This window comes from Pongo abelii, chromosome 11, assembly GCF_028885655.2.
Source record: "Pongo abelii isolate AG06213 chromosome 11, NHGRI_mPonAbe1-v2.0_pri, whole genome shotgun sequence".
In the NCBI taxonomy this organism is placed as follows: Eukaryota; Metazoa; Chordata; class Mammalia; order Primates; family Hominidae; genus Pongo; species Pongo abelii.
This window is the reverse complement of record NC_071996.2, coordinates 19,887,501-19,910,664: the sequence shown is the minus strand read 5'-3', so window position 1 is coordinate 19,910,664 and position 23,164 is coordinate 19,887,501. Positions and strand designations below refer to the sequence as shown.

At 42.1% G+C, this 23,164-nt stretch overlaps 1 protein-coding gene across 19 annotated transcripts in view; it reads right to left on the bottom strand.

The window, feature by feature from the left end:
* SAP130 (Sin3A associated protein 130) overlaps window positions 1-23,164 on the bottom strand; it is an 87,398-nt gene that overhangs the window by 47,111 nt on the left and 17,123 nt on the right. For 13 of the 19 annotated variants that reach the window (XM_024243455.2, XM_024243463.2, XM_024243458.2 and 10 more), the window contains exons 8-13: window positions 14,113-14,260; window positions 13,862-13,952; window positions 13,550-13,654; window positions 7,904-8,045; window positions 4,756-4,877; window positions 1,040-1,342 (exon numbers count right to left, since the gene is read on the bottom strand). In XM_024243455.2, the coding sequence (XP_024099223.1) occupies window positions 1,040-1,342; window positions 4,756-4,877; window positions 7,904-8,045; window positions 13,550-13,654; window positions 13,862-13,952; window positions 14,113-14,260 (911 nt within the window). The remainder of the gene's footprint in view (window positions 1-1,039; window positions 1,343-4,755; window positions 4,878-7,903; window positions 8,046-13,549; window positions 13,655-13,861; window positions 13,953-14,112; window positions 14,261-23,164) is intronic. The other 6 variants (XM_024243459.2, XM_063712692.1, XM_063712690.1 and 3 more) reach the window with 1 other exon arrangement.

Genomic DNA, 23,164 nt, shown 5'->3' with positions numbered 1-23,164 from the left:
GAACCTTAAATTCAACCAAAAAAAAAAAAAATAACCTAGCTGGTGTAATGACTCATGCTCGTAATCCCAGCACTTTGGGAGGCCAAGGTGAGCAGACTACTTGAGCCCAGGAGTTTGAGACCAGCCTGGGCAACATGGCAAAACTCTGTCTCTATTAAAAATACAAAAATTAGCCAGGCATGGTAGCTTGCACCTATAGTCCCAGTTACTCAGGTGGCTGAGGTGGGAGGATCACTTGAGCGCAGGAGGTTGAGGCTGTGGTGAGCCAAGATCACACACCACTGCACTCTAGCCTGGGTGACAGAGTGAGACTCTGTCTCAAAAAGATCTAAATACAGTGACTTACTCCATTTTTCAAAATGTTATTCCACTGGTATTTCTTTTTAAGAATTCATAATATTAGCTAACATCAGCATAAGATTTTACAGCTTTATGTACAATTCTGAAGAAAATCTTCAATGAGAATACTACTTATAAGGTGAATTTTTTTCCCACAACTAGGAGCTTTTAGAAAAGATAACACTTCTCATTATGTGCAAATGAATACTAGGGCTGTTGATGTATATTACATCTTTTTTTTTTTTTGGAGACAGAGTCTCACTCTGTTGCCCAGGCTGGAGTGCGGTGGCACGATCTCGGCTCACTGCAAGCTCCGCATCCCGGGATCACACCATTCTCCTGCCTCAGCCTCCCGAGTAGCTAGGACTACAGGCGCCCGCCACCACGCCTGGCTAATTTTTTTGTATTTTTAGTAGAGACAGGGTTTTACCACGTTAGCCAGGATGGTCTTGATCTCCTGACCTCGTGATCCACCCGCCTCAGCCTCCCAAAGTGCTGGGATTACAGTGAGGTATATTATTTCTAACGTTTACAGTGACCCTGAAACTGTAAGTTCTAAGCAACTCATATTATTAATACAAAGAAGAAACAAAGGCCTAGAGAAATTATGAAGACGACAAAGCCAGTGGCAGAGAAAGGATTTAAACCCAAATCTATTTCTTTTCTCCAAACCACCTTCTATGCAAAAATTCAAAATTACCTGAAGTCTTTCCTTCAGGCTGAGGCTGCTGAGTACCCATTGGTGCAGGCTGAAGCCCTTGTGTGTTGATTGGGGTTGCTGAGTGAATTCCCTGTGTGCCAAGTGGTGCAGGCTGTATCCCTGGGGTCCCGATAGGGGCCGGCTGGATGCCCTGGGTACTGATGGGTGCTGGCTGGATCCCTTGAATATGTCGAGCATGCGATGCATCCACTGTCATCAACTGCATGGGGTTTAGGTGGACGGTAGATGCTACCCCCACACCAGTCTGAGCTGTGATGGCAGAGTTTGGAGCCTGAGCTGAAACTAAAAATGATGCAAAAGGTAACTACAAGAAGGTTAGCTTCATTTCACACAGTCCACACAAAGAGAAAAACACTAAAAACAGATTTCCTCCACTGTATAAGATCTAAATCCACGGTTTGAAAAAAAAATAAATAAACACTGTTACTTGAAACTTAATATACTTGGGATTGTTATTTCCTTTCACTTCCTACCAATATGATGTTGTCTTTCTACAGATTACTAGAAATATGATTAAAACAAGAAAAAAGGCAATCAGCTATTAAATTGCAAATATTAGCCAGGCAACCGTGCTAAACAATTAATATAAAACGTCAGAAATACACCCAGAGGTCCCAGGTCAAGAACCTCTGCTTTAATTGATAGGGCCACTATCACAGGTGGTTTTGAAATACAGTAGTTATGAATTTCAAATGGCACATATCCATCAGAAACAGAGAACAAGCAAATGTCCTATGTCCTACAAGGCAAACACCCCATCTACTGTGTATATTTAAAAAAAGAAAACAAGAGCATACACAGAAACCAACAAAAAAGGAGGAATTTCTCACTATCTGTGGAAATAAAATAAACACAGAGGACTTTTTTCTCAGTCATCAAAACAATCCAGAGATGGGACTTTTTCCTCAGTCATCAAAACAATCCAGAGATGTAGGAACTTGTTTTCAAAGCTATTTAAATATCTTACACTTATAAGCTACCTTTTCCCTAAATAAACAAGTATCTCACAATGTTTGAAATTTTAGACCAGCACTGTTCAATGGCATAGTGGGTCACTCACACAACTTTAAATTTGCCAATGGCTACAATAAAAAAGTAAAAAGAGCCCGGTGTGGTGATTTGTGCCTATGATCCCAACGCTTTGGGAGACTGAGGTATGAGGAATGCTTGAACCCAGGAGTTGGAGACCAGCCTGGGCAACATGGCAAGACCCCATCTCTATAAAAAATTAAAGAATTAGCTTGGCATCATAACACATGCCTGTGGTACCAGCTACTCAGGAGGTTGAGATGGGAGGATTCCCTTGAACTCAGGAATTTGAGGAGGCAGTGAGGTATGATTGCACCACTGCACCCCAGCCTGAGTGACAGAGAAAGACTGTCTCAAAAAAAAAAAAAAAAGTAAAAGAAACAGGCCAGGCACGGTGGCTCACGCCTGTGATCCCAGCACTTTGGGAGGCCGAGGCAGGCGATCATTTGAGAGCAGGAGTTCAAAACCAGCCTGGTCAACAGGGTGAAACCCCATCTCTACTAAAAATACAAAAATTAGCTGGGTGTGGTGGCGCACGCCTATAATACTATCCACTGGGGACAGTGAAGCAGGAGAATCACTTGAAGCTGGGAGGTGGAGGTTGCAGTGAGCCAAGATCACACCACTACACTCCAGCCTGGGCAACAGAGTGAAACTCCGTCTCAAAAAAAACAGAGACAGACCAAATTAATTTCGATCATATATTTTATTTAACCCAATATATTCAAAATATTACCATTTCAATATGTCATTAATAAACATTTTTTTTGGGACAAGGGTCTCGCTTTCTTGCCTAGACTTGAGTGAGGTGGCACAAACAACATGGCTCACTGCAACCTCAACCTCCTGGGGTCAAGCAATCCTCCTGCCTCAGCCTCCCAAGCAGCTGGGACTACAGCACACACCACCATGCCTGGCTAATTTTTGTATTTTTGGTAGAGACTAGGTCTCATCTAGCTTGATCTCAAACTCCTAGTCTCAAGCGACTTTCCTCCTCAGCCTCCCAAAGTGCTAGGGTTATAGGCATGAGCCACCGCGCCTGGCCTAAAAATTCTTAACAAGATATTTTACATTCTCTTTTCTTATATTATGTCTTCAAAATCTAGGGTATATTTTACTCTTCGAGTACATCTCATGAATTTTTATCAGAAATGCTTAATCTGTATTTTGATTTCATAAAGCCTACAACTGAAAAAGTAGGTTTGCATTGCTAAGTTGTTCCAAACATACTTGAAATTTCTCAAAATTAAACAAAATTAACAATCTAGTTTTTTATGTACTAACCTACTTCAAGTGCTCTGTGGCCACACATGCCGCTGGCTGCCATACAGCAACGTATGGAGCAATGCCCATACGCTGCAGGACATGTATGGAGCAATGTCCATACATTGCAGGAGGGCAATGTCCACAATCCAGGCAACAATAACACTTTCTTTTGTCTTTTTTGTTTTTTTGTTTTTTGAGACAGGCTCTCACTTTGTTACCTAGGCTGGAGTGCAGTGGCGCCATCATGGCTCACTGCAGCTTCAACCTCCTAGGCTCAGGCAATCCTCCCACCTCAGCTTCCTTAGTAGTTGGGACTAGAGGCACGCACCACTAATTTTTTAATTTTTTGTAGAGATGGGGTCTCCCTATATTGCCCAGGCTGGTCTCAAACTTTTGGGCTCAAGTGATCTGCCCACCATGGCCTCCCAAAGTGCTGGGATTACAGGCATCAGCCATAGCGCCCGGCCCCAGGCAATAAGGCTTTCTTTTTTTTTTTTTTTTTTTTTTTTGAGATAGTTTCACTCTGTCACCCAGAATGGAGTGCAGTGGCACAATCGTGGCTCACTGCAGCCTCTGCCTCCCAAGTTCAAGCGATTTTCCTGCTTTACCCTCCCAAGTAGCTGGGATTATAGGCATGTGCCACCATGCCTGGCTAATTTTGTATTTTTAGTAGAGATGGGGTTTCTCCATGTTTGGCCAGGCTGGTCTTGAACTCCTGACCTCAAGTGATCTGCCTGCCCTGCCTCGGCCTCCCAAAGTGCTGGGATTACAGGCTTGAGCCACTGCACCTGGCTGGAAATAAGGCTTTCTGATGCCCAGAGTGACCTGAGGGTCCCACAGTAAAAGACTACACAGACTCTGACATTTAAGGATTGTTTTTCCTGGATTAGCAAAAAGAACACTATTCACACATCATCATGATGAGAGGAGAGCATAACTGAACTAAAAAACATATAACTGGTACACCAAATCCCTGTGACATGCAATTTATCAATATAACAAACCTGCACAAGTACCATGGAACCTAAAGTAAAAGTTATTATAAACAAACCTTTATAAATTTTTAAAAAATACAGCCAATATTTGCATAAAACAATGGAAACCCTATAAAAGTGCAGCTCTATTCATTGTAACTACTGTCATTTTAAGGAGTAACAAAAATTATTAACATGAGTATCCTCAGGGTGGCATAATACTATGCAAATATCACTAATGAGTAACAACCTTTTATAGATCACAAAGATGATTATTTAAGATCTTCAAGCTTCACAATTTATCTGAATCTGAAAACAGAAGCTGAAATAATTAATCTCATACAAAAAATAACCCCTCATCAATTTCTACGTTATTGTTGGCAAAAGTTAAACTGTGAAAAGTCATCTAAAAGGCAGGGCTCATACCTGGATACTGTCGGATAGTGGACACGGAACTGGTGATTGGGGTGTAGGTATGTGCCGCCAGTGGGTATGCAGAAGGGGGGTAAGTTGGCAAAAAATATTGGAACTGAACGGGAACAGACGGTCTAGAGACAGAACAGATGATAGCAAACAAAATAGTCATTTTCTTCTTCACTTTCAAATGATCCTATACCCCAGCTCCTCTTTGTATCCTTCAGAACTGTCAAACAAGGTTTGCTTAAATTGTGTCCCAAACAAACTCTTACATCACAGGACACACACCAAGAACACAAAATTAAAAAAAAAAAAAAAGTGGATACTATAAATACCTATATCAATAAATGTAAAAACATAGATAATATTCTATGCGTGATTTTTGAGAATAAGTCTGAAAACCAGTTCACAAAATCTCAGTAATCGAATCCTCCCTGCTCAATTCCTCGTGAACTACACTCAACTGAAATAGGTTTCACTGGCCAATTTCATTAAAAATACGTAAAACAAAGAATCCCAATTTCACTCAAACTGCTTCAGAAACAATGGAAAGAAGAAATGGGATCCAATTCATTTTTATTTTTTTAGAGACAGGGTCTTGCTATGTTGCCCAGGCTGGAGTGTAGTGGTTATTCACCAGCACAATCATGGCACACTATAACCTTGAACTCCCAGGTTCAATCAAGCCTCCTGCCTCAGCTGCCTGAATTCTGGGACTATAGACATGTGCCACCTGGCTCCTAGTTTAGTTTTTGAGCTTAATATAGCCTTGATACTAATATTGGAACAGAACAATATGACAAAACAAAGATTATAAACAAATCTAACTCACTACAACAACAAAAAAATCCTACATAAAATTAAGTACCATATAAAGTTAAATACATCATGATCAAATAAAGTTTATCATAGGGAGAGAAATGCTTCAACATCAAAATGTCTATTCATGTTTTAGATAAATTTTAAAAATTAAAAGAGAACAATAATTTAAAACATAAAAGATAAAAATATTCAACAGCAGTCAATAGTTATTCATGATATAAATGCCTAAGAAAATAGAAGTAGGCCAGGCACAGTGGCTCATGCCTGCTATCCTAGCACTTTGGGAGACTGAGGCAGGTGAATCATTTGAGCTCAGGAGTTCGAGACCAGCCTGAGCACTCTGGGAGGCTGAGGCAGGCAGATTATTTGAGGACAGAAGTTCAAGACCAGCTTGGCCAACATGGCGAAACTCCGTCTTCTACTAAAAATACAAAAATTAGCCAGGTGTGGTGGCACACACCTATAATCCCAGTTACTCAGGAGGCTGAGGCACGAGAATCACTTGAACCTGGGAGGCAGGGATTGCAGTGAGCTGAGACTGCACCACTGCACTCCAGCCTGGGCAACAGTGTGAGACCTCATCTCTATAAAAAATAAAAAAACTTAGCCAGGCATGATCGCATGTGCCTGTAGTCCCAGCTACTTGGGAGGCTAAGGTGGGAGGATCATTTGAGCCCAGAAGTCAAGGCTGCAGTGAGTTATGATGGTGCCACTGCACTCCAGCCTGGGCAACAGAGCAAGACCCTGTCTCAAAAACAAAACAAAAAACAAATGAAAATGATAAGACCCTCTTGCTTTCCCCTCCAACTGTCCTTATTTGTAGGCAAAATAAACATATACATAGGAAATTCATAAATCTATAAACATTTAGAGCTAATTTACATAATTATTTAGAGAATCTATAAACATTTGATAGGAGTGTTCAACAAGGTGGACGGACATATCAGTGTATCAAAATCTGTAAGAATTCCTAGACACAAATGATCAAATTAGAACACTTAACAATAACCTGCTTTTGAAATTACTTTGTGTATACTACATAGGGTTCTTTATGGGAGAGGCAGATACAAACATGGAATGGGGGAAGCAATGGGGTTGAACTAGAGATATCAGTATGAACTCAAATGTTCTTAAAATATTATATACTTTCTACCTCTGCCTGCTCAAAGCGCCTAGAAGAATGACAACCCATAGCAACAAGCAGGGTTAATGCCCAGATCTTGGTTTGTAAATGACAAAGGGCTCCTTGGAGAAACAGCAGATTTCAGAGCCAGACAGATAAAGTTCAACAGGAATCTAGAATATCTCATCATTGGGAAATAAGGAAAGGCTAGAATAGAGGGGATGTGGCGAAATCCACAGAAGCAGACAAAAAGAACACCCAAAGACCAAATGAGATCATGTGAGCACCAAAATAGATGACAGCAATGGATTCTAATAATGAATAAAAGCAAATCTACAAGGCCGAGCCAATTAAAAAACAATAAAATGCTCAACATAATAAATAAATGGGGGTTGATAAGAGAAAGTTTCTTTACATCAGAATGCCAGCTAATATATATAGACAACGTGTTAAAAAACTCACTATTTTGCAACTATCATATTAATAATTGATTCAGCCAGGAATTAATTATAGATCTACAACTATTGAATGAATGTTTACTGGAGAACAGGATATTTATACTCAGATATTTCCATATAGATTACTTGTTTACAAAGGAGAAAAATATGCTTTTCCAGTAGAAAAAGCCGGCAAATATCACCTTCACTAAGTAATGAATGTTAACATAACCAATACGGGAAAAACAGACAGCAGGAGCTCTCTGATGCAATGGGAAGAACACACTGCTTACCTGGTATAACCTGAATGTAACCATGAGGAAACAATGTGACAGTATCAAATTCCCCAAAACAACCGGCCTCTCCACACTCTTCAAAAATATCCATGAGGGAAAGAGAAGGGAGAGCTCAGAATCCTTTCAGATAACCGTACCGCGGTGACGTCAAAGAACGTCTTTACTCTTCTGTGCTACAAACGGAGGTACTTATGGATAAATGCTCATAATGCTGCAACCCTTACTCTCAAAATGGCCAAAAAATATTAAACACACAAAACCCAAAAAATGGATACTAGGAAAACATCCATCAAAAGGAGACTGGCTTGAAAAAAATCGCACATAAAGAAAGGAATTATACGAAGTGTTACGTTCGGGGGAAAATCTGAAAACATGAGTAATAAATATAGGCCGTATTTGTGGGACACTTTGTTTTATGCTGATAAAGCAGAACGATTAATGACACAGTGAGGCAGAATAACTGACACGCAGCCTCCTACCTGTTGTCACTTCGGGTTTCCATGGCCACAGGATTGGGAGAGGCCCGATGTCCGGAGATGGGAATCAGGCTGCTCCTCTCGGCAGGGTAGTCTGGCTGGATCCGAGGAGAAGTGTGCGTGATCTGCTGGGGCACCACCTTGGCTGCAAACAGTAAACGCCAATTCCATGACCATTCTACACTTTTTTTTGGCATGCCAAAACATTCTTGGCTAGCAGCAATCTTAGGAAAGTAAACAATTAAAATAAGTCTGGATTTTTACTCAGAATAAAAAATGAAAAATAAGTACAAAGTTCAACAGAATTATTTCAATCCTATCATTCACTGATATATTCCTACTGTTATTAAAGCAGGCTTCAAAATTAATACTGAAACAAAGATAGAAGTGACCAGGCTCTTTTCTCCCAACCTGACTTTTTAATGACCTGTTTTTAAAAGGGGTAAACTGTTTAAAAAGTAAAATAGGCCAGGCGCGGTGGCTCACATCTGTCATCTCAGCACTGTGGGAGGCTGAGGCAGGAGGATCACTTGAGTTCAGGAGTTCAAGGCTACAGTGAGCCATGACTGCACCACTATACTCCGGCCTCACTCACAGACTGGGACCCTGTCTCAAAATAAATAAACAAACACACACAATTTTGGATTAAAAAACGGAAAAAAAAAAAAAACAACCTTAGTTTCTACTCTAGGTCCATAATTATAAAATGTAGCTAATTAGCAATGAGAAGACCACTTTAATTCCCAAGTCTGTTTCTTCACCTATAAGGCCACCTTCTCTAGATCACTTAATAATTTCTAAGGTCCTCTGAATGTCCTACGATTTTATATAATACTTCAGAGCAAAATCAAAATCAATGACCATAGAGTTTTCAGATTCAATCTGAGGCTCCAAATGTGTACTCCTTTAAAACTTGCAATCCAATTGTTTGGAAGGTATAGCTGAACTAGAATATACTTGACACTATCTTTTATAGATCTATCTATTAACAGTATGCCTGGGAATTCAGAAAGAAAAGCTGTGATCTATATCAGAAATATAGACAGACAGCTTCCATCTGTGTAAAAACCCGTTACACCAGTGAGAGGCACATTAACAAAGAGACTAGACTAGGAGGATGCCAACATATTACCCTAAATGCAGGGCATTTAACACCAAAGGTAAGCTGCACAGACCCACTGTGATGCCCAGCCAGCTCCTGTGGGAGGCAGCTGGAGAAGTTTTTGCAGGGTGATAACAGGAATGCCCATCTGACCACTGAAGATCGCATCTATTGGCCAATGCAAAGAGAAGTTGGCATGATAGAGTTTTCCATCAGGGAGGTAAGCAGTGGGGATGGTGAGCAGGGGGCAACTAAGCCTTGTTTTTTCACTGAGCCCCATGAAAGGTAGGAGAAAATGATGCTTCCAGTAGGAATGAAGCTGCCATGTGACAGAGTAGCTAGCCAGTGGTTGGTAACCAGACACACCCCACCACTCAGCCATTAATTTAAATCTTTACTTGTTTTCTAATTTAAAAAGCCATAAAGGCTGGATGCGGTGGCTCACGCCTGTAATCCCAACACTTTGGGAGGCCGAGGCGAGCGGACCAATTGAGGTCAGGAGTTCGAGACCAGCCTGGCCAACATGGTGAAACCCTGTTTCTACTAAAAAGACAAAAATCAGCCAGGTGTGGTAGTGCGTGCCTGTGATCCCAGCTACTTAGAAGGCTGAGACAGGAGAATTACTTGAACCTGGGAGATTGCAGTGAGCTGAGATCATGCCACTGCACTCCAGCCTGCATAATAGAGTGAGACTCCATCTCAAAAAAAAAAAAAAAAGAAAAGAAAAAACCATACATTCTCAATAATTAAATAAAAACCAAGGAACTATACAGCACAGAAAACATTAAGTCTGTCATAATGTTATCTCCAAAACTTTTCTCTATTTTCTGAATAATGTGATCACCAGATTTTGCTTTCTATAATTCTGAGAACATGATCATATGTTGACCAGAACATGAAGAAAATAAGACTGGTATTCCATTGGAATACAGGCAAAAACCTTATACTTGTGATTTATTAGGCTTTTTTTCTGAGCCAACATATTCCTAATAAGAATAGCTGAATTCGGATTTAATATCACCTGGAGAGGGCAAGCTCACTTGGAAAAAGTCACTTAGGTGATTTTAATACGTATGTTTTACTTCCCAACTTGAAAATTAGTGGTCTAGGGTTATATCAGGTTTCCCTTCTCAATTGAGCTACCTTTCTTAGAGAGATCCTATTATAATACAGAAATACTGGGGTTAGCATAAAAGAGAAAAACAAAATGACAGCATAAACCCTATGGAACATAGGAATACATGTATGTATGTTTCCTGGTACTTTTTAGTGAGTCTACTTCCACAGTGGGATCTCTTAGGAAGATAGAAGGACATTCACAAGAACCAATCTCTAAAAAATCCTTCATGGTGGAGGGTCAGAAGGAAACTAGACAGTCCCTCTGGGCCACAATGGCCCCTCTTTATTGGTCTGACTTTCGATCATAGATACAAATACCCGAGTGAGGCTCCTGACTTGATAAACGTTAAGCGTCTGGGCTTGGCTCTGCCATGATAGCACTCAGGAGAGCCGATGATGCAGGCAGAGGAAGGAAATGGGCTGAAATGGCAATATGGACAATTTACTACCTTTTCAACGGGTGTGTTAATGCTAAACAGATACAAAAAAAACAAACTTCTTTTGACAAATATGAATTAAATTCAGAAGGTTACAGGAAAAATTTGGTCTCTCCAATGGCAAGTCATAGTAAGCAGTGATGCAGAAAAGACCCAGTAGCAGCACCCTCTGTGCTAAAAGACTTCTGTGAGGCTGAGCACCTACTTAAGGGCTGGTGTAGGCCAGTCACCCTAGAACAGGAGTAGGGACTTTCTGGCTACTACCATTATTCCAGAAAATGGGCTTCAAAGTTTGCTCAGAGGGGCTGGAACCCACACTTTATGTCCCGTCACCAGTATGTCAGGGTGTCCTCTTCACAAAAAGCAGTCTTATCTCGGCCGACTGTGGTGGCTCACACCTGTAATGCCAGCACTTTGGGAGGCCGAGGCGGGCAGATCACAAGGTCAGGAGATCGAGACCATCCTGGCTAACATGGTGAAACCCCGTCTCTACTAAAAAAAATACAAAAATTAGCCGGGTGTGGTGGTGGGCGCCTGTAGTCCCAGCTACTCAGGAGGCTGAGGCAGGAGAATGGCGTGAACCTGGGAGGCGGAGCTTGCAGTGAGCCAAGATCGCACCACTGCACTACAGCCTGGGTGACACAGCAAGACTCTGTCTCGGGGGGGAAAAAAACAGTCTTATCTCTAAGTGGATGCTATGGCAGCTGTACTGTATGTATCTTTTAAGAGTAGAGAACAATAAGATGACATGCTCTTCACTATAAAAGCAAGGCAGAGACAATACTAGAAACTATTAATAAAGCCTACAGCTGGCAGGCTAATGAAAGCTGCGTTCTGCCTGGGAGGCCACAGTCCCTGCTTCGGATGCTATGGCAGTGAGACATCAGTCCCCTGCATAGGTGTCGGCCACCTATGGTCTACAGACCAATCCAGCCTGCTGTCTCATGAGCTAAGAATGAGTTAACACTTTTAAATGGATGAGGGCAAAAAGATCAAAAGAATATTTTGTGATTCATGAAAATGATATGAAATTCAGGCCAGGATCAGTGTCTCGCACCTATAATCCCAGCACTCTGAGAGGCTGAGGGTAGAAGGACTCCTTGAGGCCAGCAGTTTGAGAGCAGCTTGGGAAACACAGCAAAACCTTCTTTCCACAAAAAAAAAAAAAAAAAAAATTTTTTTTTGAGACGGAGTCTCCCTCTATCACCCAGATTGGAGTGCAGTGGCACGATTTCAGCTCACTGCAACTTCCACCTCCCAAGTTCAAGCAATTCTCCTGCCTCAGCCTCCCGAGTAGCTGGGAATACAGAGGCATGTGACACCACACCCAGCCAATTTTTTTTCTGTATTTTTTTTTTTTAGTAGGGATGGAGTTTCACCATGTTGGTCAGACTGGTCTCAAACTCCTGACCTCAAGTGATCCCCCTGCCTCAGCCTCCCAAAGTGCTGGGATTACAGGTGTGAGCCACTGCTCCCAGCCTACAAAAAATTTTAAAGAATTAGCCAGAGGCCGGGCGTGGTGGCTCACACCTGTAATCCCAGCACTTTGGGAGACCGAGGTGGGCAGATCATGAGGTCAGAAGTTCAAGACCAGCCTGAACAATATGGTGAAGCCCTGTCTCTACTGAAAATACAAAAATTAGCCAGGCGTGGTGGCACACGCCTGTAATCCCAGCTACTCAGGAGGCTGAGGCAGGAGAATCGCTTGAATCCAGGAGGCGGAGGTTGCAGTGAGCTGAGACTGCGCCACTGCACTCCAGCCTAGACAACAGAGTGAGACTCCGTCTCAAAAAAAAAAAAAAAAATTAGCCAAGTATGGTGGCATGTACCTGTAGTCCCAGCTAATGGGGAAGCTGAGGCAGAAGGATAGCTTGAGCCCCAGTTACAGTGAGCTATGACTATGCCACTGTACTCAAGCCTGGATGACAGCAAGACCCTTTCTCTTAAAAAAAAAAAAAAAAAAAAAATCAAATTTCTCCATCCATAAGCAGAGTCCCATTGGCGCACGGTCACACCCATCTGTTTACATACTGTCCACAGCTATTTTCACGACACAGAATTGAGCAGTGGTGACACACACCTATGTGGTCTGCAAAGCCTAAAATGTTTATAGAAAGTGTGCAAATCCCTGATCTTGATGACTGAAGTTGAACTGCCAAAAACTTTCCAGGGATTTTTTAAAAATTCAAAGTATACGTATACTTAGAAAGAAAATGAAGAAAACCTAGAAGAAATTCTAGGATGGGTGTGATGTACTGGGGGGCAGCACTCAGATGAAAACCTGGGGAACACACTTGAGCTTTGGTGTTCTTCCCACTGTTGTGTCACTGAGAAACTTTCCCTGAAAAATCTGTCAAAGTATACAGGTTTTCCTCATTCCAGATCTTTGCTTCACCTGTTGTTTTTGTCTATGTCAGTACTGCTTATTTTTATAAAAGGTATAGTTTGATAAGAAAGGAAGTCAAAACTAAAGTTTGAGTACTCAAGAACTGTTATACTCTTTTTCCCCTACCATCAATGCCAAGTCTGTATGATACATAATATTACAAGTCATATTCAGTGTTGCTTTGAAAATCAATAATTGGGCCGGGCGCAGTGGCTCATGCCTGTAATCCCAGCACTTTGGGAGGCCGAGGCGGGCAGATCACGAGGTCAAGACCAGCCTGGCCAACGTAGCGAAACCCCGTCTCTACTAAAAATACAAAAAAATTAGCCAGGCATGGTGGCGTGTGCCTATAGTCTCAGCTACTCGGGAGGCTGAGGCAGGAGAATTGCTTGAACCTGGGAAGTGGAGGTTGCAGTGAGTCGAGATCACGTCACTAAACTCCAGCTTGGGCAACAGAGTGAGACTTAAGGAAAGAAAAAGAAAAAAAAAAAAAAAAAAGGAAATCAACAATTGTACAAATGAATACTAGCCATCACCGTGAAGGCCTAGTCTGAGGGTTACAGCACTGCTGGTAAGCTTCTGTCCGGAGGCAGCATGCCACTTACCGACTGGGATGTTTGAGGTGGTTACAGCAGTAGCATGGGAGGAATGGGAGGGCACTGTCATGGTAACAATGGTACTTGTGGGAGCTTGCGTGTGTGACACAGATCCTGAAACAGGGGAAAAAAGGAAATTCTTTAACAAGAACTTCTCTGCACACGTTACAGATTCTCAAAAACCTGGGAAATCTCTTGGAAAAAGTTAAGAGAATTTTTCTAGCCCGTTGTTTTTCTCCGACTGAAGGTGAGAAATGAAAAATTAACCCACCACTCTTGCCTTTTTCCCTAGTAGAAGGAAGAGGAGGATCATGGACTTACCAGCTGTGGTCGCTGAAGGAATGGTGTTGGTTGCCAAAATAGGTGCTACTGTGGCCGCAGCCACTGGCGTGCCAGTACTGAAGATTGTTTTCTGTGAGGGAAACCCCACAACACAGTTATAAGAACATTATCCACTGCATCCAGGGTAAACACAATCAATGCCTTCAGAATCACTAGGCCCTCAGCACATTTTGCCCACTTTTGGTTTTACCCAACAAAGTACACAGGTGGTTATCCACCTTTGGTTTTACCTGAGCCATTGTATGAAGCTGCTGTTTTGGCGTCCCTAATGCAGGGTGAGACGGTAGTGTGATTCTTGTTGTGACATCTCGTGACTGGGCAGGACGCTGAATACTGATTGCTGCAGATGGTGGATGCTGGATAGACAAAGTTGGCCTACTGAAAAGATAACAAAGACACAATGCAGACAGGCAAGGTCATTTACAATCTTCTGCTAGGTTACAGTCATGCAAGTTATACTTTTTCATAGGTCTATGAAGTTCAGAGACAAACCAATACTTGGTCTTTAATCAAACCAATGTGGCAAAAGGTGCACTGAGTTTGTCTTGTTTTAAAAGGCATCAATTTGTACCACAAACTGAAGAAATTAACCCTTAGTTGTTCTCAGTATCCTTGATGTAGTTAATCAACACTCCGTAACAAACTTGAGTTAATATCATTATAATAATTTCACTTCAGGTCAGGTGCGGTGGCTCACACCTGTAGACACAGTGCTTTTGGGGGGCGCAAAGGCTGGAGGATAGCTTGTGCCCAGGAAGTCAAGGTTACAGTGAGTAATGACTGCCACTGCACTCCAGCCTGGGGGACAGAGTAAGACCTTGTCTACATAAAAAATAAAAAGTAAAATAATTGCACTGAACTCTGTGGATAAATCTGAAAACATACTATAAATTTACATGCTGTAAGTTTTTGACAAATTTCCTGAAGAAAGATCAGAGACAATTTGGATTAACAGCAGCTTAAACTATGACCCTTGAAGCACGGACCTTCCTCCCAATTTTACATCATTTCTTAGCAAATGTAAGAACACTCCTAAAATGATAAAAAATTACAGTTATGACTGCCTCAGGATTGGAAGGGAAATCAACAGAGGATGCCAAATTAATTGGTAGCAAGCTACTGAAATGGCAACACTGGCAAGAAAATTTGACAATATAACAAAGTTAGCTATTCAAATCAGAGGGGAGGCCACACGCGGCAGCTCACACCGGTAATCCCAGCAGGAGGACCGCTTAAGCCTGGGAGGCCAAGGCTAAAGTGAGCTGTGATCACACCACTGCACTCCAGCCTGGGTGACAGAGTGAGACCCTGTCTCCAATAAAATAAAATAAAATAAAATACAAAGAATCACTTCAAGTGACATTCAAACACATTGCCACTCTGGTTAGTGGGATCTAGCTGCAGGACAAAAAGAACTGTGAAGTTAGTTACTTGGTATTCTTATTGTTAGTAGTAATCTACAAATAGCAAGAGGTTAATTTACGTCAAACGGACAAATGATACAGGTGCCTCTTTTTTTAATCTTTTACACTGTATTTTTACTGTACCTTTCCTGTATTTAGATATACAAATACCATAGTGTTACAACTGCCTACAGTATTCAGTACAGTAACAGGCTGTATAGGTTTACAAACTAGGAGCAATAGTTATAGCACCATAGCCTCGGTGTGTAGTAGGCGACACCATCTAGGTTTGTGTAAGTATACTCTTATGATGTTTGCATGTCAAAACTGCCTATTCATTTCTCAGACTGTATCCCCATCATTAAGTAATGAATGAGTGTAAAACCTTAGAAAGCAAAAAACAAAACAAAACAAAACTGTAATGTTAAATTTCATCTGTAAATACCAATATGAGTCCATTACCAGAGAAGGAGTGAAAAAAACTTTTTTTTTTTTTTTTGAGACGGAGTCTCACTCTGTCACTAGGCTGGAGTGCAGTGGCATGATCTCAGCTGACTGCAACCTCTGCCTCCCAGGTAGAGGCAGTTCTCCTGCCTTAGCCTCCTGAGTAGCTGGGACTACAGGCGCGTGCCACAGTGCCTGGCTAATTTTTGTATTTTTAGTAGAGACGCGGTTCACTATGTTGGCCAAGATGGTCTTGATCTTTTGACCTCGTGATCCACCCGCCTTGGCCTCCCAAAGTGCTGGGATTGTAGGCATGAGCCAACGTGCCTGGCCAAAACTTTTTAATTAACGTAAGATTTAAAATAACATAAGATTTTAAAACAGGCGGTGGCTCATGTCCGTAATCCTAGCATTTTGGGAGGCTGAGGCAGGTGGATCAAGTTTGAGACCAGCCTGGCCAACATGGTAAAACCCCATCTGTACTAAAAATACAAAATTAACCGGGTGCGGTGGTACGTGCCTGTAGTCCCAATGACTCCAGAGGCTGAGGGAGGAGAATCGCTTGAACCTGGGAGGCAGAGGTTGCAGTGAGCCGAGATTGTACCACTGCACTCTAGCCTGGGTGACAGAGCAAGAGTCTGTCTCAAAAAAATAAATAAAATAAAATAATAAAGAGGAAAATACCAGCAGGAAGACATGACTATCTTTACTATACTGAGTACCTCTGTCCCCAGAAAGAGCCCAAAAGCAACGACACACCAGAAACAATGAACACTTCTAACACCCAGAACTTGGGTTATAAATAGTACTCTCCACTAAAAAGAACCAAAAAGAACTGGCTTATTTGAAAACAAAAACAAAAAAACAGGAGAAAGCATGAGACACTGTGTATCAAAAACAATAAAGTACTCAAAGGCTAACGGGAGTCATCAAAAGGAAACTTGGGCCAGGCCTGGTACAGTGGCTCACGCTTGTAATCCCAGCACTTTGGGAGGCCAAGGCAGGCAGACTGCTTGAGTCCAGGAGTTCAAGACTGGCATAGGCAACATGGCAAAATTCCACCTCTACTAAAAATATAAAAATTAGCCGGGCGTGGTAGCACACACCTGTAGTCTCAGCTACTTGGGAGGCCGAAGTGGGAGGATCGCTTGAGAGCCCAGGAGGCAGAGGTTACAGTGAGCTGAGACTGTGGCACTGCACTCCAGCCTGGGCGACACATGAGAGGGTCTCAAAAAAAAAAAAAAAAAGGACACTTGAGCCAGCTCAAAGGGGCTCTCACTAGCCCAATTTGGGGCACTGGGAGCAAAAGAAAGAGACTTTGATTAAAATATTTTTGAGGCTGGGCGCAGTGGCTCACACCTATAAGCCCTAGCACTTTGGGAGCTGAGGCAGGAGGACTGCTTGAGCCCAGGAATTTGAGACCAGTCTGAGCAACATGGCAAGGCCCAGTCTCTACGAAAAATAAAACAACTAACCAGGCATCTTGGCATACACCTATGGTCCCAGGTACTCAGGAGGCTGAGGCAGGAGGATGGCTTGAAGCCCAGAGGTTAAGGTTGCAGTGAGCTGTGATTGCGCCACTGCAACCTTGACTTCTAGGGTTCAAGGTCTCCTCCCACCTCAGCCTCCTGAGTACCTGGGACTACAGGTGGGCGTCAAGATGTGATTCAGCCTGGGTGACAGAGTGAGACGTTGTCTCAAAAACAAAAACAATCGACAACAAAAAAATCCTGTCTGAATATTTAACATCGACAGGTCCATAGTGACTCACCCACACATACCAAAAACAGTCAGAGGGAGTAAGTAAGGTCATTCAGAAAGTGCTCCCTAATCTGTTGTCTTAATCACCATATTACAGGTTGAGTATACCTTATCTAAAACGTTTGGGATGAGAAGTGTTTCAGATTTCGGAATTATATACTTACAGACTCAGCATCCCCAATCCAAAAAGCAGAAATGCTTCAAGGAACATTTCCTTTGAGTGTCATGTCAGTGCTCAAACAGTTTCAGATTTTGGCATATTATGGATTTTGGTTTAGGGATACCCAACTATGTAGTTCTCCCACAGACAAGTTTTTTTTTTTTTTTTTGTTAACAGCCTGAAAGGCAACTCCAAGGATAGAGCCCCAATTCAGTGATCTGACAACTACAGAAAATACGGGGGTTAAATGATAAAGGGACTTGTGATTATCCTCCAGTGTTCAGATGTGTCCTTGTATGACTGGCTTATTTGGAGGACAAGGGTATTGTAGGCAGAGACTGCCAGTGTGGTATTTTCTCCTTCTCCTCTCAGAGAATAGTAAGGAAATAGTAAGGAAAACAAAAAAGAGAAATATAGTATCCTCCTTTCGCAAAATTAGGAGACATTTGAAATCTCAAACCACAGGACAGAAGAACTGCCAAAGGTAGGGACAATCAAACAGGGACTCAGGAGCCAATGAAGGGAGGATTGCTTTCTTTCCTTTTTTTTTTTTTTTTTTTTTAAAGAGATAGATTCTCACTATGTTCTCACTATGTTGCTCAGGCTGGTCTTGAACTCCTGGGCTCAGACAATCCTCCTGTCTCAGCCTCCCAAAGTGTAGGATTACAGACATGAGCCACCCTGCCCAGCCTGAAGAGAGCATTTCTGGGGCTATAATTCTCGGGATAAAATCCAGTAATGAAGTATAATGCTCCAAAATGAGGAGCACAAACTGACAGAGAAAACCAAAATCTTTTGTGTAACAGTGGGAATGAAGCTGGCAGTGAAGGGGCATTTGGACCAGTTCCAAGGGTTAAAAAGCAAAGGATCTAGGGTTAAACCAGGAATCACACAGACACAGATAAGCTGCATCTGTGGGGAACAGTGTGCAGGGGACCTAGGGAAGAGAGGCTTTGCCATTTTAAGGGGTCTATCTGCACTGACAGGAGTGAAGTAATGGCCAACAAAATTCAAACACAGGACACTGAGTCATTTGGAAAATTTATCCAAACCCAGTATATAGTCCAGGCTACAATAAGAACCAATTACAAATAGGGGATCCAGAATAAAGCCAATCCAATCAAAGATGAATACTCAGAAAGGACCCAAAACAGGATCTATTTAAAGATGCTAAAAGACAAAAGGTGGAACAAAACACACCAGAAGTGCTTTCACTACGCAGATGAACACTGTACCATGAATTTAAAAACTTAATGAAGTAACTGCTTCTATGAAATGGAAACACAAAGCAAAGACATAAGAACTCAGTGGAAATGATGAGAGAACAACAGAAGAAGACAAAATATATGGGCAGAGCTCAAGAGAGAAACAGAAGGCAACTGCTCAGCAGTTTCAAGAATGAAGGCAAAATTAGAAGTGGAACATGAGAGACAATGCTGAAAATGCAGTCAAGGACAGAGAAGAGTATGAAAGCAACATTAAAGGGAACAGTGAAAAAAATTACATAGGAGTGCAAAAAGATTCAACACTTGGGAATCGCCTGTAATCTCAACACTCTGGGAGGTGGGCAAATCACCTGAGGTCAGGAGTTCGAGACCAGCCTGGCCAACATGGCAAACCCCCGTCTACTAAAAATACACAAATTAGCCAGGGGTGGTGGTGGGTGTCTGTAATCCCAGCTACTCGGAAGGCTGAGGCAAGAGAATCGCTTGAACCTGGGGGGTGGAGACTGCAGTGAGCCGAGACCGCACCACTGCACTCCAGCCTGGGCGACAGAGCAAGACTAGGTCTCAAAAGAAAAAAAAAAAACTGTTCATAAATATAATTTTTCTTTTTTTCTTTTTTTGAGATGGTGTCTCACTCTGTTGCCCAGGCTGGAGTGCAGTAGCGCGATCTTGGCTCACTGCAACCTCCGCCTCCCAGGTTCAAGCGATTCTCCTGCCTCAGCTTCCCAAGTAGCTGGGATTACAGGTGTCTGGCCCCATGCCCAGCTGACAGACAGGGTTTCACCATGTTGGCCAGGCTGGTCTCAAACTCCTGACCTCAAGTGATCTGCCTGCCTCAGCCTCCCAGAGCGCTGGGATTACAGGCATGAGCCACCACGCCCAGCCAATAAATAGTTTTAGGCTACAGATTGAAAAGGCACACCATGTTTAGAACAAAACCATAAATAACGGTCATTACAAAATAAATGCTATTAAATTTGCTGATATTCAACGAAAAAGAATCAGGCAATGAGGCAAAAAGACCAAGGCCTTTGTAAGCGGTTAAAAAAAAAAAAAAAAAAAACAGACTCTGTGCAGTAACATCCAGATCTAGAAGACAGGGGAAAAATTACCCATCAAGTGATCATGGAAAGAATATAGAAACAATAAAACACTCAATCAGCCAAACTATTGCCTAAGTATAAATGGGAAATGATTCTCAGCATGTAAACTTTCAAAATATTGGTGCTTTAAAATATGCCCTTTTTGAAGAAAGTGATAGAAAATAAATTTCATTCAACCAAGTAATGACTGAAAAGACAAGGGTCAAAGAACTGACAGACTGAATGTATTTAGCAGAAAAATTAAGATACGACTTGTATTTTTCTGGAATTTTACTTTTTTTTCTATACCTTGAACCAATTTCATTATCACTGGTTTATCTGGCCCCTTTGAACGTTTGGTAGAATTCTATGAAACCAAGGCTGGGTGTGGTGGCTCACAATTGTAATCCCAGCACTTTGGGAGGCTGAGGCAGATGGATCGCTTGAGCCCAGGAGTTTGACACCAACCTGGGCAACATAGGGAGACCCTGTCTCTACAAAACATTTTAAAATTAGCCAGGCATGGTGCATGGTAGCACGTGCCCGTAGTCCCAGCTTTGGGAGGCTGAGGTAGAAGGATCACTTGGGCCTAGGAGGTCGAGGCTGCAGTGAGTCGTGATTGAGCCACTGTTCTCCAACCTGGCTGGCGGAGCAAGACGTTGTCTCAAAAAAGAATTCAATGAAACCAGCTGGATCTGGTGCTTTTGTGAGAGATAATGCTTAAATTTTTTTTCTATTTCTTCTAAGGAAACTGGTCTGTTGAAAAATTTCTATCTTAATTCAAAAAAAGTTAGACATTAGGAATTTATTGTAATTGTAGATATAAAGAGAAAAATCATCTGATTAGGGTTTTTGTCTGTTTAATTCACTACTTGTAGTATATTGCTAGTGTTATATGAGTGAATGCTAAAAATGCATTCAACAAAATTCAATATCCAGGTTTTATTAAAACAATCAACACAATGGAAAAGATACTTTGACAAAACGATTAAAAATAAAAAGCCTACTCCTAGTTTTCATCATACAGTTGGCCCTCAGTTTCATAGGTGCCACATCTATGGATTCAACCAAGCATGGATTGAAAATATTCAAGGGGGAAAACAATTTCCCCAAATTCCAAAAAGCAAAACTTGAATTAGCTGAGCACCAAGTACCACATGGAATCCATATGAATGAAGTGATGTGTAGGCATCATGATAGGCACTCTAAGTAACCTGGAGATGATTTAGAGTACATGTAAACCTGGAGATGATTTAGAGGTGCATAGGTTATATGCAAATACTATGCTACTTTATATGAAGGAACTTGACAACATCCTTGGATTTCAGCAACTGCAGGGGCTCCTGGAGCTAAGACCCCATAGATAGAGATGACTGTATATCCATTTATACCTTGTGAATTTCCTCATACCATCTGAATATATTAACTTTCATAAAGTTAAAATGAGCAACAACAAGTAGTCTATTTTATGTTGGGTAGTTCTGTCTCTTTGTACCTCAGGCAACATATTTATTAATAACTGCCACAAAGTAAAGTATCCCTTTTATTGAAGAGAGAACAAAGGATCAGGGGAGTTGAAAACCTGCTTAATGTCACACAAGTAGATAACAGAGCTAATGGCTAAAGATAAGTTCCAGGTATTGCTGTTCATTTAAATATAATTTTCTTCAGAGTTCTGTTCTAGGTCCTCTTCTCACTCTCTAGTACCCTTGGATAGACACCTAAAGGCTTTCATTGTGGCCCACGCATTGATCACTCCCAAACCCATTATCTCTAGCACAGACATCTCTTCAACCACATACTGACAACAGCCACTTGGTTGTTTCACAGCTAAACTCAGTATCCCAAAGCTCAAGCTTTTCTAAAACCTGCTTTCCTTCCCTTGTTTTCCTTTTCATTTACTAGGACAAGTAAGGAGGAAATCAAAGAGGCATCTCCTATTCCTCTTCCTTCCTCGCCACTCTGCCCTGCTTCCAGCTGACAGGTCCTAGTGGTGCCCCGCTAGCTTCTAACAATTCCTCTCTCCACACCTACTATCCTTGCTTTGATTCAGTAAATCCCTTCTTGTCTGCGCTATTGCCAAAGGCTCCCTTCCCTCAATATAACCAATGGCAAGAATCACTGCCCTCCCCAACCTCCCTGTAATGTGACTTGGAGATCATGAGGAAAAACAGCATGATGTCATCCCTGATTGTGTCACTCACAAAAAGCCTTTAAGATCATCCCTCATCAACCACACTTTATCCCTGTATGGCTCTACAAATCTTTCTTGCTTCTTTTTTTTTAGAGACAGGATCTCGCACTGTTGCCCAGGCTAGAGAGTAGTGGCACAATCATAGCTCATAGTAATCTCAAACTCCCGTGGTCACATGATCCTCCCACCTCTGTCTCCAAGTACCTAGGGCTATAGGTACATGCCACAATGCTTATCCTTTTTTTTTTTTTTTTAATTTGTTGAAATGGGATCTTGGTATGTTGCTAAGGCTGGTCTTGAATTCCTGGCCTCAAGTGATTCTCCCACCGTGGCCTCCAAAAGCACTGGGGTTACAGGCACGAGCCACTGCACCTAGCCTAAATCCTTTTCCGGTTTTTTTTTTTTTTTTTTTTTTGGTGGAGATGGGGTCTCACCCTGTTGCTCCAGCTGGAATGCAGTGACACGATCACAGCTCACTATAGACTCAACCTCCAGGGCTAAAGTCATCCTCCCACCTCAGCTTCCCATGTAGCTGGGACCATAGGTACACACCACCATGCCTGGCTATTTTTTTATTTTTTAAAGACATGGGATCTCCCTATGTTGCCCAGGCTGGTCTCAAACTCCTGGACTCCAGTGATCCTCCTGCTTCAGCCTCCCAAAGTGCTGAGATTACATGCATGAGCCATTATATCTTGCCATCACAATCTTAAAATGCCTAAAATCAAAGTATAAAACTCCTTTCCTAAACCTCCCACTCTCCTCCACCCTGTTAGGTGTACAGGCCAACTAGCACTGGCAAATAATCCTGACTCCTCTCCTTCTTTCACACTCCCACACCCCCACCCCCTGCCCCAATGACTCCTGAGAAATCTTCTTGACTCTATCCTTCAAAATCTACCCAGGGCCAGGCGTGGTGGCTGGCTCATGCCTGTAATCCCAGCACTTAGGGCGACGCAAGGATTACTTGAGCCCAGGAGTTCACGACCAACCTGGGCAACAAAGTGAGAAC